The sequence below is a fragment of the Silene latifolia genome, chromosome 6 (genome assembly GCF_048544455.1).
Source record: "Silene latifolia isolate original U9 population chromosome 6, ASM4854445v1, whole genome shotgun sequence".
Lineage (NCBI taxonomy): Eukaryota > Viridiplantae > Streptophyta > Magnoliopsida > Caryophyllales > Caryophyllaceae > Silene > Silene latifolia.
The window spans coordinates 61,866,289-61,881,756 of record NC_133531.1 but is presented as its reverse complement, the minus strand read 5'-3'; the positions used below and the strand labels follow the sequence as shown (position 1 = coordinate 61,881,756).

At 40.7% G+C, this 15,468-nt stretch overlaps 1 protein-coding gene across 1 annotated transcript; it reads right to left on the bottom strand.

Moving 5' to 3' along the window:
• Window positions 1-2,189: 2,189 nt before the first annotated feature.
• On the bottom strand, window positions 2,190-3,134 carry LOC141588146 (uncharacterized). The gene has a single exon (XM_074409600.1). It carries the CDS (start codon window positions 3,132-3,134, stop codon window positions 2,190-2,192), a length of 945 nt encoding a protein of 314 aa, XP_074265701.1.
• Window positions 3,135-15,468: the final 12,334 nt, after the last annotated feature.

The following is a 15,468-nucleotide window of genomic DNA, read 5'->3' as shown; positions in this document are numbered from 1 at the left end:
TTAATTCTCAAATCAATTCTCGTTGTCAACGGAAAATGGTAAAGGGAAGAATATATGATAGCTGGAAATTGTGCTTTTATTTAGATAAATAAGATGTTAGCACAGACTCGATGAATACATGTGACTCGTAGGGACAGCCCCCAGTTGTCATTTAGGAATAAAAGAACAGGCGCTAGGATAGATATGAGAAAGCCTAAGACTCGGACTCGGACCCGGACTCAATAGTAGATACGAACTCCTAATCATCACTTTCCTCCTCGAAGGTCTCTTTCGCAGCATCCAGCGGCTTGAATGTCTGGTTTTGAGCATTGACCCACTTGAGCACTTCACTCTCGTTGTTGGGGATGATATGAGGACAATAGTCGATGAGGCTTTTATCTCCTTGCAGAAAGAGATGTTCATTAGAGTTGTCTTCATCACTTTGTTGGCATAGGGATGAAGCTATCAGCTCATGGTTGTCGATCATATTTTGAATAACATGTTTCAGTTTGAAGCATGTTTCCGTATCATGACCTTTTCCTTGATGATATTAGCAATAGGAATTGTCGTCCTAAAAACGGTTTATCTTGCATTGAGACGGGTCTGGGGTGGGCCCGATTGGTTGGAGCTTCCCTTCAGTCATGAGCTTTTGAAGAGTTGCGGCATAGGTTGTGTTGAGCCTAGTGAATGTCCTTTGAGAACGTTCAACCTTGCTGTTTGAATTGAGACATTCAGGAGGATTGTCCTGACTGAGAAGTGCAATTATGATTTTGCCAGCTTCAATCATATCTTGAATGGCATGCTTGAGTTTGAAACAGGTTTCGGTGTCATGGCCCTTACCTTGATGGTATTGGCAATAGGCATTACCTGTTAGGTTCATATACCTATTATTAGACTCCTCTAATAGTGAACTAATTAACTTGTTAATTATTTGTTCTTTAGATCTAGTGCATGCATAACAAAATGAAAGATTTATAAGAAAAACAATGTCTCTTACATTGATGGTTGGTTCGAAATATTGGGCACAAGTAAGGTCACCTTCCTTCACTTGTTCTTGAGCTTAATATGATGGATGATCCTCCTAAGACTCCAAGTATAGAAGCCACTCCAATAAATTGCACCCAAGATTAATCCCAAAAATTCCTACTAATATTAACTAGATATGTAGTAGAAATGTAACCTTAATAATACTAATATTTCTAGTATTACTACTTCTAGTAATAGATTGAGTGTATTAGTATATGTGAGAGTTTTTTTAGCAATTTGTCATGTGAGGGAAACTTAGAGAGAAAAACAAGCAAAAACTTAGTGGGAAAAATGAGCAACAAATGCTCATTTGTAAGAGCCAAAACCGGTGGCCTCATGTGCATGTAGGGAATATTTTTGCTTTTGTTTTTACTCTTTTGTATAGTGTAGGTAGAGTGTAGGGAACATATGTGTAAGATGTAGTATGAATAAAGCTTGTGTGATGTGTCACAATCACACTTTAATCAACACAAACAAAAGACAAAAGAGCATCTTTTGTTCTCTTTATTTGGCCGAAAATATGGACCCATTTTGGTCCATTTTTGCCTTTTGTCATTTGTCCCACAAATGCTTATAAGTCATATGTTTAACTATCTTACATAATTAATTATAAATGTAATCATTTAACACTTAAATATTACAATTAATAATATAATATACACTCCACTTTTTGAGTAGTATACTACCATTATATCAACATATAATGGGCCCCATAATTACTAGTTAGTTAAAATTACAACTTCTTGTAACTTTAAATAACTAATTACCTCTACCTCTAAACTTATATAATACCTCAACTAATTTAGTAATTTAACACTTAATTACTAAATTAAATCTTATTTAATCACATTACAATAAGACGTAAAATTGCACTCCCATAATTAAGGAATTAACTAATCTGTATCGCATACAATTAATTAAATATCTATTTGGGCCTCATCCTATAGGTGTGACCTAAAGGGATCAATGACCATCACCGTCACACGGCAAAGAATGTCAAACTCTAGTTAGCCAATCATTACCGATAAATGACGATCAGTCGACTATATAAAGAATCATCCCTCACGTATTCTTAGTATGAGATTTAATTATGATATTTTTTTTTTTTGGTGAAAATGTGAATATCATTAAAATCAATCATAATCCACCATACATCTTTCCAACCTACAATCAAGCTAAGCTTCTTAATCTATTACATTGATTTTTTGTAGCCAAGCCATACACTTCAACCTCCCCTTACCAAAATCTCCTCTGTTCACTCTACAAGTAACCAGCTTCTGAACATTCTTAACAACACAAATTGGTTGCGAAATGTACAGCTCCACTCTACACTTGTTCCTACATTCCCAAATGTGGTAAATGAGACCTGATATTGCTGCCATAACCACCTGCTTTTTCAGCAAAGAACAACATCTCCACCGAATGAGCCAAGCCACCATATCTCCCTGCCACTGGATCTGTAACCATGCTTGCAGTAGCAGCATGCACTGCAAGCTAAATGGGCATTCAAAAAACAGGTGCCTGTGAGTTTCCATTTGCATCCCACACAAGTAGCACAGTCCAACAGTACAAATACCAAACTTATTCATCCTATCTTGAGTTAAGAACCGCTGCTGAACAAAAATCCAAGTACTGAAATTATGCTTGGGCACACAAACTCTATTCCAAACCATAGGAGCCCAATCCTTCTTCTGATATGGACCAAGAAGCCAGGTATAACCCTTCTGAATAGTGTAGTTGCCATCCCACGCACCATTCAAAAAACCAGGCTTAAGTAAATCCTTAATCTTACAGATTTGTCTCCACGTCCAGCTGGAATTCTGAGAAGGCTCATATAACCACCAATCACATTGCTTTATATAGATGTGATGAACCCACTGAACCCAGAGACTCTCCTTTTTACTATGAATCCACCACGCATATTTGCCAATAAGAGCAGCATTCCACAGATGACAATTAACAATACCCAATCCACCTTGCTCCTTGGGTAAGCAGCAGGTCTCCCAAGCCACAGGAGGAGAATGCTTATACTCTGCAGTCCCTGCCCATAAATAATTTCTGCAGATACTCTCCACCTTGTGAAGCACTCCTTTTGGTAACAGGAAAATCCTAGCCCAATACACATGCATCTGAGTAAGGACAGCTTTAAGAGAATTGGTGACGCACACTTGTCTCGGACAAGTGGGAGATTGTTGGGAAATGTGTCCTCAACAATAGTGCGATCACATGATTTAATTATGATATTAAATCATGTGATCGCACTATTGTTGAGGACACATTTCCCAACAATCTCCCACTTGTCCGAGACAAGTGTGCGTCACCAATTCTCTTGTCTATTACAATCTCCCACTCAATGCAAGGTGTCTTGCAGTCGTCTTTACACTTGATCATATCTTGAGTGGTTTTCTCGATCTGGAGATTAACTGTCTGACCGGAATTATCTATCATAGATACCTTCCGAGCGTGGCCACGCATTTCCAGTTAACTACTCCTCGAGTGGCCTTGAGATTTCAAACAACCCTGACAAGGGGGGACAATTCCTATCGCCCTATTCCCTTCGTTTAGCCACGCCACCCATCATAACCCAAAATATACCCAGTTTGACCTCATTTACGAAATCGTAGAGTATAAATCAAAACTAATCAGAAGTTGTGCCAACTTGGGCGAATAGTCTCTAGTCAAAAGAATTGACTCATAAGAATAATATAGTAGCTCTTGCCACGACCAGGCTATATGAATTACCAGAACTCTATAAGCGGTCACTACCCGACAGAGTGTCCCATACAGTCTGCCTATGTGATCGACTAGTCATCCCATATGACTCTATGGCACTTGAACTTGCCATCAATGGCATCACACTCTACTCACTTTGAGACGTCACCTCATATAAGTAACTAGGGGTGAATGCCATGTCAATCCAGTTCATTTTAATGGGGTTCAATTTGTCTCTACAACCCATTCGGATCCGACAAGGTAGCGGGTGAATTTAATGAAACTCAAACGATAAATGCGATTATCACATATGAATAGTCAATACACTATTACTACTTCATATTCTATAATCTTTAGTGTATTATTAACACTATTTAAAATACAATACAAGCTTGGCAAGTGGATATACCCGATATCCATATATTCCAACTTTATTAATTGTTATTTCCTTCCATTCTATGTCATCTCTAATGACATGAATTTATCTAAGCATATGTCTAGACTTCTTACTAGACTTGGGCTCTTTAAATTGAAAGATGCTCCCACTGTTATCGCATAACTTGTGATAAAGTCATTTGTAGAGAGATTCACCCTTAATCCCTATATTGACAATTTAATCACAATTTACTTAGATTCCTTTTGTAGTATTTGCAATGTGCGAAACTAAAACACTTTTCTAGTCTCTTACTCCTTAATCAATAAGATATCCTAGGATTTCTACAAATCCTTTTAAGTTTGAAAACTAAAGTTTGTGCAATCCTTCAACACCTAACTCAGTTTATCATCCAAACATATGAACGAATCCTTTATTCTTCTCAAGAATCTCAAGGATGTTCTTTAAGGCTTTCACAAGCCATATCATGGGAATTATCTTGTTATTGACTTATCATATTCTTAGCATATATCACACCATGGCATGTGCGTCTGTTGGCATACATGATCATTCTAATGGCGGAAACATTAGAAATTGATTTCATGTAATCAACAACTTAATAGGTTCAGTGAATGACTATGACTCCATCATAGTATTTCCACTTCTATCAACATGAATAGCCTATTGTAGATACCTCATTTATGCACCTCTCGCAAACCACCCGGTGATGATTGGGCCGCATGTTTGCTACGCGGAACGATTTCTGACAGTTCGTAAGTTTATCGTCAAGTGATTGCTCAAATATTAATGTCTACCTCTTAGTTGTCATCTAAGTGCCGATACGGTCGTTTTGACAGTAATTAGAGTACATTTGGAGTCCGGGCCTAAAACCGTCTCCATTTTCTGATAACCGGTAAATCCCAAGTCAGAATGTTCTAGAATGTTCCGGATATTTCTATTCCATATTTCATAATTTTTATCTTTTGGTAAACAATTTCCCGTAATATTCGCATAAGATATTAAGGAAAATAGAATTACTTCCGTCCTACCATAACTTAAACACGGAAATCTTTCTTCCGCAGGAGGAAACCACTTGGGAACAGACGCAGCAGGTGCTGCGCCTCTTCCAAGAGACGCAGTGCCTGCTGCGCCTCTTCCCAGGTCCTTTTTTGCGTATTTTTCGTATCTTTTTCATATCTTTCCGAGATTCACTTTCAAAGAGTCTCCGAAACCCTAATTCCGTCACGTGATTAGTATAAATAGGAGCCTTCGCTCCTCATATTTCTCACGCGAGTGTCCGCCCTTCTCTTCTCCCTTTGCATTCTAGACTTTTGTTCTTACTTTTTGGCGTCTACGTGCTTGAACATTCGACCACGTAAGCTCGGATCCTTCTGAGTAACAGCCTCGTTTGCATGACCGACCAATTTGACCAACTCCACGTCAATCAACTTAATTAATCTAAAGTCGTTTTCCTCTTACGAGGGCACTTTCTTTGCATTCGCGTCGAGCATCACTAATCGATATCTTAGTCCTTCTCGTTTCGTCAACATGTAAGTCTGAGGGTGTATAATCTCTCTTTTATTAATTGTATTTTAATTATTGTATCACAATTGTAAGGTTTATGTCGAAAATACCAATTAAAACCGATTTCTAAAACCGTGTTCAAAACCTCTTTTTTTACGGATTTCCAGAAGACAAACCGTCGAGAAAGGACGCAGCAACTGTTTCACCTCTTCGAAGGAGCGCAGTACCTGCTGCGCCTCTTCGTGAGGCTGCCGCAGTTCCTGCTTCCTTTCTTCTTCCTTCGTCCTCTGTAATTCGTTCGTCTTTTGCTTGTTTTCATTCGTTCTTGTTAATTCTTTGATACAATACTCATATCAATTTCACATGTATATTAATCATCATCATTAACACGTTTAATTTATCATAAATTCGACTTAAATCCCTTATAATCCAATATTTGCGGGTTTTCGTCATTAAATTCAATCCGGGTTGTAGAAATTCGATTTGTTCATATTGAGTTTCTGGAATTCGACCTTTGATAAATTTGCATCTGTCTATTGTCATATTCGTCATTAATTTGTCTTTAATTCATCATGCTTAGTCTACTTCATTCACCCATGTCATTATTAAATCATTCGTTCATATAATTAATTCGTTTGCATCTGTCTCATCCATGTTTTATTGTTTTTATGACCATCAATCACATGTAAATAACCCATTAATCACTTTCATCCGAGTAAATAATTTAATCGATCTTTAAATTCACCAACGAGTATTAACAACACGCAATTCCGGCTTCACAGCCAGAATTCAGGTCAGGAACAGACGCAGCAACTGCTGCGCCTATTCCAAGAGACGCAGCTCTGCTGCGCCTGTTCCGGGTAGAATTCTGTCCCTGAACTCCGTTTGTTGCTTGACTTAGTTTTTCTAGCTTACGTATAATTAACTATTAATCGTATTATCACCTCCTGATCTGTTCGTTATTTATTTCTTTTATTCGTTTTCTCAAATTTTCCGTTTTAAAGGTATTTTCGACATAAATCGCCTAATCTGTTGTAATCATTGTAATTTTCATTATTGTAATTTATAATTATTGTATTTCTTTTATTGCTTGGATGTTTTCACATGTAATTGGGCATTAAATCCTTAATTCAACCTAATTGTTTGCTAAATTAATTGTCCACCGATTTAGTATTAATTCTCACATGCTAGGAGTAAAACTTGGATGTTGCATTGCATGCATATAGCCGACGATATATCAAGTACGAATAACTTCCCTAATCATTAGTAGAGGCCGCTATCGAGGCGGGCGGGATTAGGTGTTCGATCAAAAGAGCTTCCTAATACGTACCCTCACCCCTTACTCCAGATATCTGTGAACACCCGTGTTCATTGGCATCCACAAGAGTCATTCTAGACATAGAATGCTAAGGGTAACGATTGCTTAGTGTTCATGTCACTACTTTGTGTCTTGACATGACACGAGGTATTCGAACGGTTCCAATTTCCCATAAAAATTGGTGGCGACTCCATACAAAAATGAAAACGCTTGTTCCTCTTCTCTCCCAAGCGCCCCCGTGGGCCCCCCGCTGTCCACAGTTTGGCGACTCCGCTGGGGATAATACACTTACGTGTAGCAAGGGTGAAACTTGAACAAGGTTAAGGAATAGTTTGTACAAGACAATTGTCGGTTTTCATAACTCGGTCTTCCTAGATCGTTTTATTCGGCCTTCCTAGGCCCAACCCAACCCATTCGACCAATCGTCCCGTCTAAACGGTCCTAATTCTTATTTGGGCCTAAGGATGGATAGCGATTGACGTCATCCATACCATGATGCTTACTCTTGTTTGTATCAAGGGCCTTCACTACTTGAGGAAATGGACTAGGAATCGGCCTTACTCTTGTTTGGTACGAGCCTCTCCACAGACTTCGGGTTTGATGGTTCGGTATGGCAACCCTCCCTTTAAACCAAAACCCTTTTAAATGCACTCAGCATCCCGTTATAATGCTTGTATAAATGTTTGTACCTTACGTGATCACCATTTCTAAACAAAACCATGACGATTTTTCAAAAATCAAAACCCTTTTCTTAATCAAAATTTCGAAATAGGCCTTCAATTAGCGCAAAATCCAGTCAAAACTCTGTCCGTTTGTCGTGAAAAAATTCGGGCCACAAGCCCATTTCAAAACCTCACTTTGAGTCCACTCTTACAACTACACTATAGTTGACTAGGACACACATTTTCAAAAACCTTGTCTTTCTTCAAAGCTCACTCAACACAAGTGGCACACACCCACTTCACGAGTCAAAACATTTCTTCTTTTAGCAAGTGTGTTAGAATGGTCGATCGTGTTTTGATTCGTCGCCGATCTCTTATCCAGTTTTCAAGATGCCTGGATCCAGCGAAACAAACCTCCACCAACTTCAAGATGGTAATGATCGAATCCTAGCCGCGCTAGCCCAAATGCAAGTTACCCAAGACCAAGTCTATGACCGCCTTGAGCTCATCGAGAGCCGTATCTATGCCGTAGAGGGAAGGTTGCCTCCTCATGAAAGTGAAGTACTAGGTGACTCCGATAATGAATCCAAGGATGAAAATCCTCTCTTTTGGATGACTGTAGCTGAGAAAAGACTCCAATACTTAGAGGAGCAATTGATGTACCTTAAGGGGGATGACATTTATAGGGAGAACAATCGCAAGTATGAGGCCGTCAATTCCAAATTGCCAACCAACTTCAATATGACGGATATCCCTAAATTCAAGGGGCACGAGAACCCTTTGAACCACATCCGTGCTTTCAAGGATTACATGTCTATCAAAGGCATCAAACCCGAGATGTTCTTAAGGATCTTTCCTTCATCTCTTGACACCATCCCGAAGCAATGGTTCTACTCCTTAGATCACAAGAAGGTCGCTACTTGGGAAGATGCCGCAATCGAGTTTTCTAAATAATATGCGGATAATGCCGAGATCCAAGTAAACATGCGCACTCTAGAGGTTCTTACCCAAAATGACAAAGAAGGATTCACCGATTTCCTAAGTAGGTGTAGGAAGACTAGTACCCAACTAGTTGAACGCTCGGATGAGGCTACCCTTGTGGAGAAATTTGTGGACAATCTCAAACCCATCTATGCCAATCATTTGAGGTACCAAAACATCAAAACTTTGAAGGACTTGACCGTACTAGGGACAAGGATTGAAGATGACATCCGTAAAGGACTCTTGTCCAAAACGGTAGGTCGAGGATATCAAGGTTCAACAAGTCGTTCATACGGCTCTACTAACAAGACCGATGAAGTTAACCTTCTCGAGCCATCCAAGAAAAGTACCCCACCAAGGAAATTCACAAATCTTGGGGACACTTACTCCAACGCTCTAAAAAGGTTAATGAAGCAAGGCAAACTCCAACCCATTGGACCTACTCCCGAACCCGAAAGGAAATCCAAATTCTGGGACGAGAACTCGTACTGTGAATACCATAGGGGCAAGGGGCACGACACAGAAAAATGCTACAAGTTGAAAAACGTGCTTCAAGACATGATTGAAGATGGTCGACTGCCAATACCACCGGGAGGTAAACCCAACAACACTCATAATCCTCTTGGAGTTCTAGTGATTACAAGTGATGAATCTACCTTAGATCGCTCACACCTCATTTCTCCAATCGAAAATGAAATCTATGCAATCGAGAATGAAGGGTTCTACTCTACTATCTCCCCTACCATTTCCGACTTCATCACATGGGCAAGGAGTGTAGATGGGCAAGTTTGGGAATTAGAAAATATGGTGACAACTTTACGCGATCCCAACGCAACACCCAAAGAACATGTGCCACTAATATTCTCTCAAAACACTACTATGCAAGAAGTAGTCGCCATGGTAGATAAACTAGTTGACCAAATCATACGACTAGAAGATGAAATCATGAGAATGAGAGAGTAACTGCAATCAATAGAGTTTGGGCCGATGATGTTGAGGACGAGTATCTCATTGAAAACTCCCTAGTCAAGGAAATAGTCCAAAATGGTGAAGACCAAGATGTGGACCACCTAACTCATTCGGGTCGTCCATATCAAAGCACTACTCAAAACGGTCCAACCAACGTTGTCACACCAAATGATAACGAAGAGGACTCCACTGACCATTTGCTCAAGCAATTACAGAAGACGAAGGCTGATCTTTCAGTCTGGCAATTAGTTGCAAGCTCGTTCCCACATCGCCAAGCTTTACTGCAAGCTTTGGCCAAACTAAATGTAGCACATAACTCGACACCTGAAGATGTAGTCAACTTGGTCTTCCAAGAATCACCGAAGCTAAGTAATCCTATTACTTTCTCAGACGAAGATTTGCCACCTTTTGGCGCTAGTCACAATTTAGCTCTTTACATCACTGTCATTTGTCTAAAGAAGAACGTGCAAATGACCTTGGTAGATGATGGCTTCGCGGTCAACGTCATACCCCTCAAAACGGCATACAAGCTAGGCATGAAAGAGTCGGATTGGACCCCTACCAACCAAGGTGTGCGTGCATCTGATGGTACACGATGAAAGGTGGTAGGACTTGTTAACCTAACCATAGCCACAGGGCCAATTGAACGAAAGGTTAACTTCCAAATAGTGGACATTGAAGCTTCCTTCAACATACTTCTGGGAAGGCCGTGGATTCACGCTTCCAAAACAGTAACATCCACCCTTCATCAAAAGATCAAGATCCCACTAAATGGCAAAGTAGTGACGATCACTTCGTCACCCATCAAGGCAATAATCGAAAAACAGTCGAACAATCAAGTCCTTGCAGATCCCATATACGAACTTGGGGGCTTCCAAAGTGTAAGTGTCATAGAAAGTGAGTTGGCACCCTTATACTATGATCCCTACTCCAACTTGGTGGTCAACCACATGCTCAAAACCCAGGGATACTTCCCTGGAATGCCTTTGAACCCTACCCGAAGAAACACCTTCGCACCATACAAGGAAGGCAACTCAAAGAGAATACCACTTGGACTAGGGTACAAACCCACTAAAGAAGAAGTTCTCGAAATGCTTGCCCAAGTCCAAAACCGTAAGCATGTAGGAGTCCAAATGAGACCCTATCTCCCTACTTTAAATGGGTATTTTGTTCAAGAAGGAAGTCTAGAACTCTTTCACGGATTTCCCGAGCCTTGGCATTATCTCGAGAGGAAGCTAGCCGGAATCGAGATCTTTCACGATTGCTACTTTATCCCTCCAGAAACGGTTCCTACCGTCAAAACCCGTCAAGCACCTTGCTTAGACGAACAAGCCGTTAGCCTATTGTTTGGAGAAGATCGATTTGTCGGGGCACAGATGAGATCATTACCATGATACTTCAAGATGATCGCTTCAACCCCACCGCGTTAATCACAGAAACAACGCAAGACAACCAGAAAGGATGGAGAAAATCAATCAAGTGGACCAACAATCAAGGAAGACTCTTCAAGCTCACCACTGGAGAAGGAGAGATGTTCAAAGGAGAACCAGAAGACGATGAGTTCGAGTCGGAGTCAGAGTCGGAGTCTAGAGAAGTCATTAGAGAGTCTCCTCCTGTCGTCATCCCCACTCCCTTTGTTTCTCCTAGCTTAGCCTCGAGTAGTCACAGTAGTTCGGGAAATGCCCCAACCACTGTCCCTTTGCCGCCACTGACCATGGATCAGTTGGCTTCTTTGTTTCAACTTTACTCAAATTTTAATATGAATAAATCAGGTTCTGCTTACTCTTTGTGTTATCTTGAGTGCAATTCTGTTTACGATGATACTGAGGATGACCAAGACCCAGACTCGATCGAAATACCTCCCTACATAGCCAAGGAAATACTACAAGAAGGGGAAGGGGGACCAGTAATAGAGGACACCGAACCCATCAATGTAGGAACCAAACTAGAACCCCAAGAACTTAGGATAGGGACTACCTTGAGCTCTACCGAAAGGGCCGATTTCATAAACCTCCTAAACGAATTCAAAGACGTTTTCGCTTGGTCCTACAAAGACATGCCAGGGATCGATAGGGATATCGCTGAACATAGAATTCCGATTAAGCCAGGTTTCAAACCTGTGAAACAGAAGCTTCGACGAATGAGGACAGAATGGGCTCTCAAGATTAAGGAAGAAGTTGACAAACAATTCAAAGCCGGGTTCATCAAAGTTTCCGAGTATTCTGACTGAGTAGCCAACATAGTACCTGTGCCCAAAAAGGATGGGAGAATCCGCGTTTGTGTTGACTTTAGGGACTTGAACAAAGCAAGTCCAAAAGATGACTTCCCTCTACCTCACATCGACATATTGGTGGACAACACTGCTGACCACGCGTTACTATCCTTTATGGATGGATATGCGGGTTATAATCAAATCAAAATGGCCATGGAAGATATGCATAAGACCGCCTTCGTCACTCAATGGGGAACCTATTGCTATACGGTCATGCCGTTTGGTTTGATCAACGCCGGAGCTACATATCAACGCACCGCAACTACACTCTTACATGACATGATGCACAAAGAAGTTGAGGTATACGTAGATGACATGATTGTCAAATCCAAGGAAAGAGAGGGGCATATTGCGAACCTTCACAAGTTCTTCGCAAGGCTACGAAAGTACAACATGAGGCTCAATCCTCAGAAATGCACATTCGGGGTAACATCTGGCAAACTCATGGGATACGTCGTTAGTCAAAGAGGTATAGAAATAGATCCTTCCAAAATCACAGCTCTGATCGAAATGCCACAACCTCAAACAGAAAAAGAAGTCAGAGGATTCCTGGGAAAGGTGCAGTATATAAGTCTATTCATATAGAAACTTACAATGATTTGTGAGCCTATCTTCAAGAAACTCAAGAAAACAGACCACACCATGTGGGACGATGATTGTCAGAAGGCGTTTGACCGAATCAAAGAGATATTGGCTAAACCACCAGTGCTCATGCCACCACAACGAGATCAACCTCTTGGTTTATATCTCACGATGGCAAAAAATTGACCATGGGCGCCATGTTGGCTCAAACTGTAGGAAGTGAAGAAAGGGCTATCTACTACCTTAGTAAGAAGTTCCTGGAGTACGAGTGCAAATATTCACAACTCGAAAAGACATGCCTCGCTCTTGTGTGGGCAACGAAGAAGCTACGCCATTACATGCTTAGCTACTCCGTCAAAATATACTCCAAAATGGATCCAGTCAAATACCTCTTCGAGAAACCCGTCCTCAACGGACGCCTAGCAAGATGGACCCTGATGCTCTCAGAATTCGACCTCAAGTACGTGCCACTGAAAGTTATTAAAGAACGCGCCGTCGCCGAGTTCTTCGCAGAAAATCCCATCAATGACGCACAAACGATAGACACTTGGTCATTTCCAGACGAGGATATACTCCAAACTGATGTAGATTCCTGGGACCTTTACTTTGATGGAGCATCAAACTTGAGAGGATTTGGAATAGGAGTGTTGCTCATTTCTCCTGAAGGCGCGCATACACCAATTGCTGTCAAACTCGACTTCAAGGTGACAAACAACGCTGCAGAATACGAAGCTTGTCTCATTGGACTACAAGCGGCAGTGAGCTTAGGCATTAAAAACCTCCAAGTACATGGGGATTCATCACTGATCATCAACCAAGTTACAGGATCTTGGAAAATTCGAAGCGAAAGCCTCGCACCTTATCAGGCTAGAATAGACCAAGTCGCTCAATTCTTTGATCACGTAACCTACCTACACCTACCTCGGGAAGAAAATCAATTTGCAGACGCTCTTGCGAAACTTGCATCTTTGATTAATATGCCAGATCACATGGTGGAAATGCCTTTGTGCATCGAACGACGGTTAGAGCCGGCTTATGTCCACCAAATCACCGATGAAGAAGAGATCGCGCAGGAACCCTGGTTCCAAGCAATCCTGAATTTTAAGCTCAATGGTACCTATCCACCCGATATGGACAAGAGGGGACAACGTGCTATACGCCTACTCGCTTCCCAATACGTTCTCATGCAAGGAGAATTATACAAAAGAACACCTCTTGGTGTAATCCTACGTTGATCATTCACAGGCGCGAAAGGTGATGGAAGAAGTCCACGACGGAGAATGCGGTCCTCACATGAGTGGGCCCATGATGGCAAAGAAAATCACACGTTTGGGGTATTATTGGACCATGATGGAATCCGATTGCATCAAATACGTAAGGCATTGCCACAATTGCCAAATCTTCGGGAATGTACAACATGTCCCTCCTTCATTGCTCTATACAATGACGTCTCCCTGGCCATTTTCTGCTTGGGGAATTGACATAATCGGGAAGATAACCCCGGCCGGGAACGGAGGTCACTGTTTCATTCTAGTAGCAATTGACTATTTCACCAAATGGGTAGAAGCGGCTTCCTACACTAGTCTTACAGCTAAAAATGTGGCAAAGTTCATACAAAACAATATCATCTGTCGATATGGTTGCCCACACGAGATCATTAGCGATAACGGATCACATTTCCAAGCTGAGACCGAGCAATTGCTAGCCAAATACAAGATTAGGCATCACCACTCTTCGCCATATAGACCACAGACTAACGGCGCAGTAGAGGCGGCAAACAAGAATGTTGTCACGATTCTCAAGAAAATGATTGACAACTATAGAGATTGGCCGAGCAAGATACCCTTCGCCTTGTGGGGATATCGTACATCTGTTAGGATGCCCACCGGGGCTACTCCTTTCTATTTGACCTACGGCATGGAAGTTGTACAACCAGTCGAGCTAGAAATACCATCCTTGCGTATTTTACTCGAAAGTCAAATCCCGGAAGCCGATTGGAAGAGGGATAGATATGAAGAACTCATCCTCCTAGATGAACGTAGGCTACGCGCCTTGCATAATGTCCAAACATATCAAGCACGTATCAAACAAGCTTGCAACAAAAGGGTTAGGCCAAGAAACATCAAGGAAGAAGCCTTAGTACTCAAATCGGTTAGAGCTCTTTTACCTGTCGACCCACGAGGAAAATTCAAACCTAATTGGGCCGGACCATTTCTAGTCAAGTCCATACTTCTAGGGGGTGCGGTTAGAATCACAGACCTAGACGGGAATGAGTTTTCCAACCCAACAAACCTTGACCAACTAAAACGGTACTATGCCTAGAATAGGAACAAAAACGCGCCTCGCGTAACCTCACGTGTCGCTCTTGTGGCACTAAATAAACGGCCCCTGGCCAAGCTGAAATAAGCTAATGTCACTTTGCTCTTGCATTTCGACAATTTGTCATCCTCATATCATCAAATAAACTAAATTGCACCTTCAGAGTATGCAAAAGCTCATGCTTATTTTCTAAGTTCATTAAAAGCTCTTGCTTAGAATAATTATTCTTTTACATTTACTCGAACTACGCGCAAGGGTTTGATTTCATTTTCTAAATGAATACGTAGGCAATCCTTCACAGGATACAACCCATTTATTTTAAAATGTGAATAGAAGGACATTTGCATTGCATTTGGAATTCGACAAGAATAATAAGTAGAAAATCACAACGGTTTCATAACCATTTAACCTTTTTTTATTTCATTCAATTTCTAATAGTAATAATACGCTACATAATAAAAATAAAATAGGCTAGGATTCTAAAAACCCCACCTTCTTATTACAACAACAATAATAATAATAATAATAATAATAATAATAATAATAATAATAATAATAATAATAATAATAATAATAATAATAATAATAATAATAATAATAATAATAATAATAATAATAATAATAATAATAATAATAATAATAATAATAATAATAATAATAATAATAATAAATAAAGACTTGGGCTATTCCTCCAACTTCCCTTTGCCCTTGTCATTTTTGTCATACTTCTTGTCGCGACCTCGAGCCGGAC

Excerpts from the sequence above, each read along its gene's own strand:
- LOC141588146 (XM_074409600.1), bottom strand. The coding sequence starts at position 3,134 with ATGCATGTGTATTGGGCTAGGATTTTCCTGTTACCAAAAGGAGTGCTT.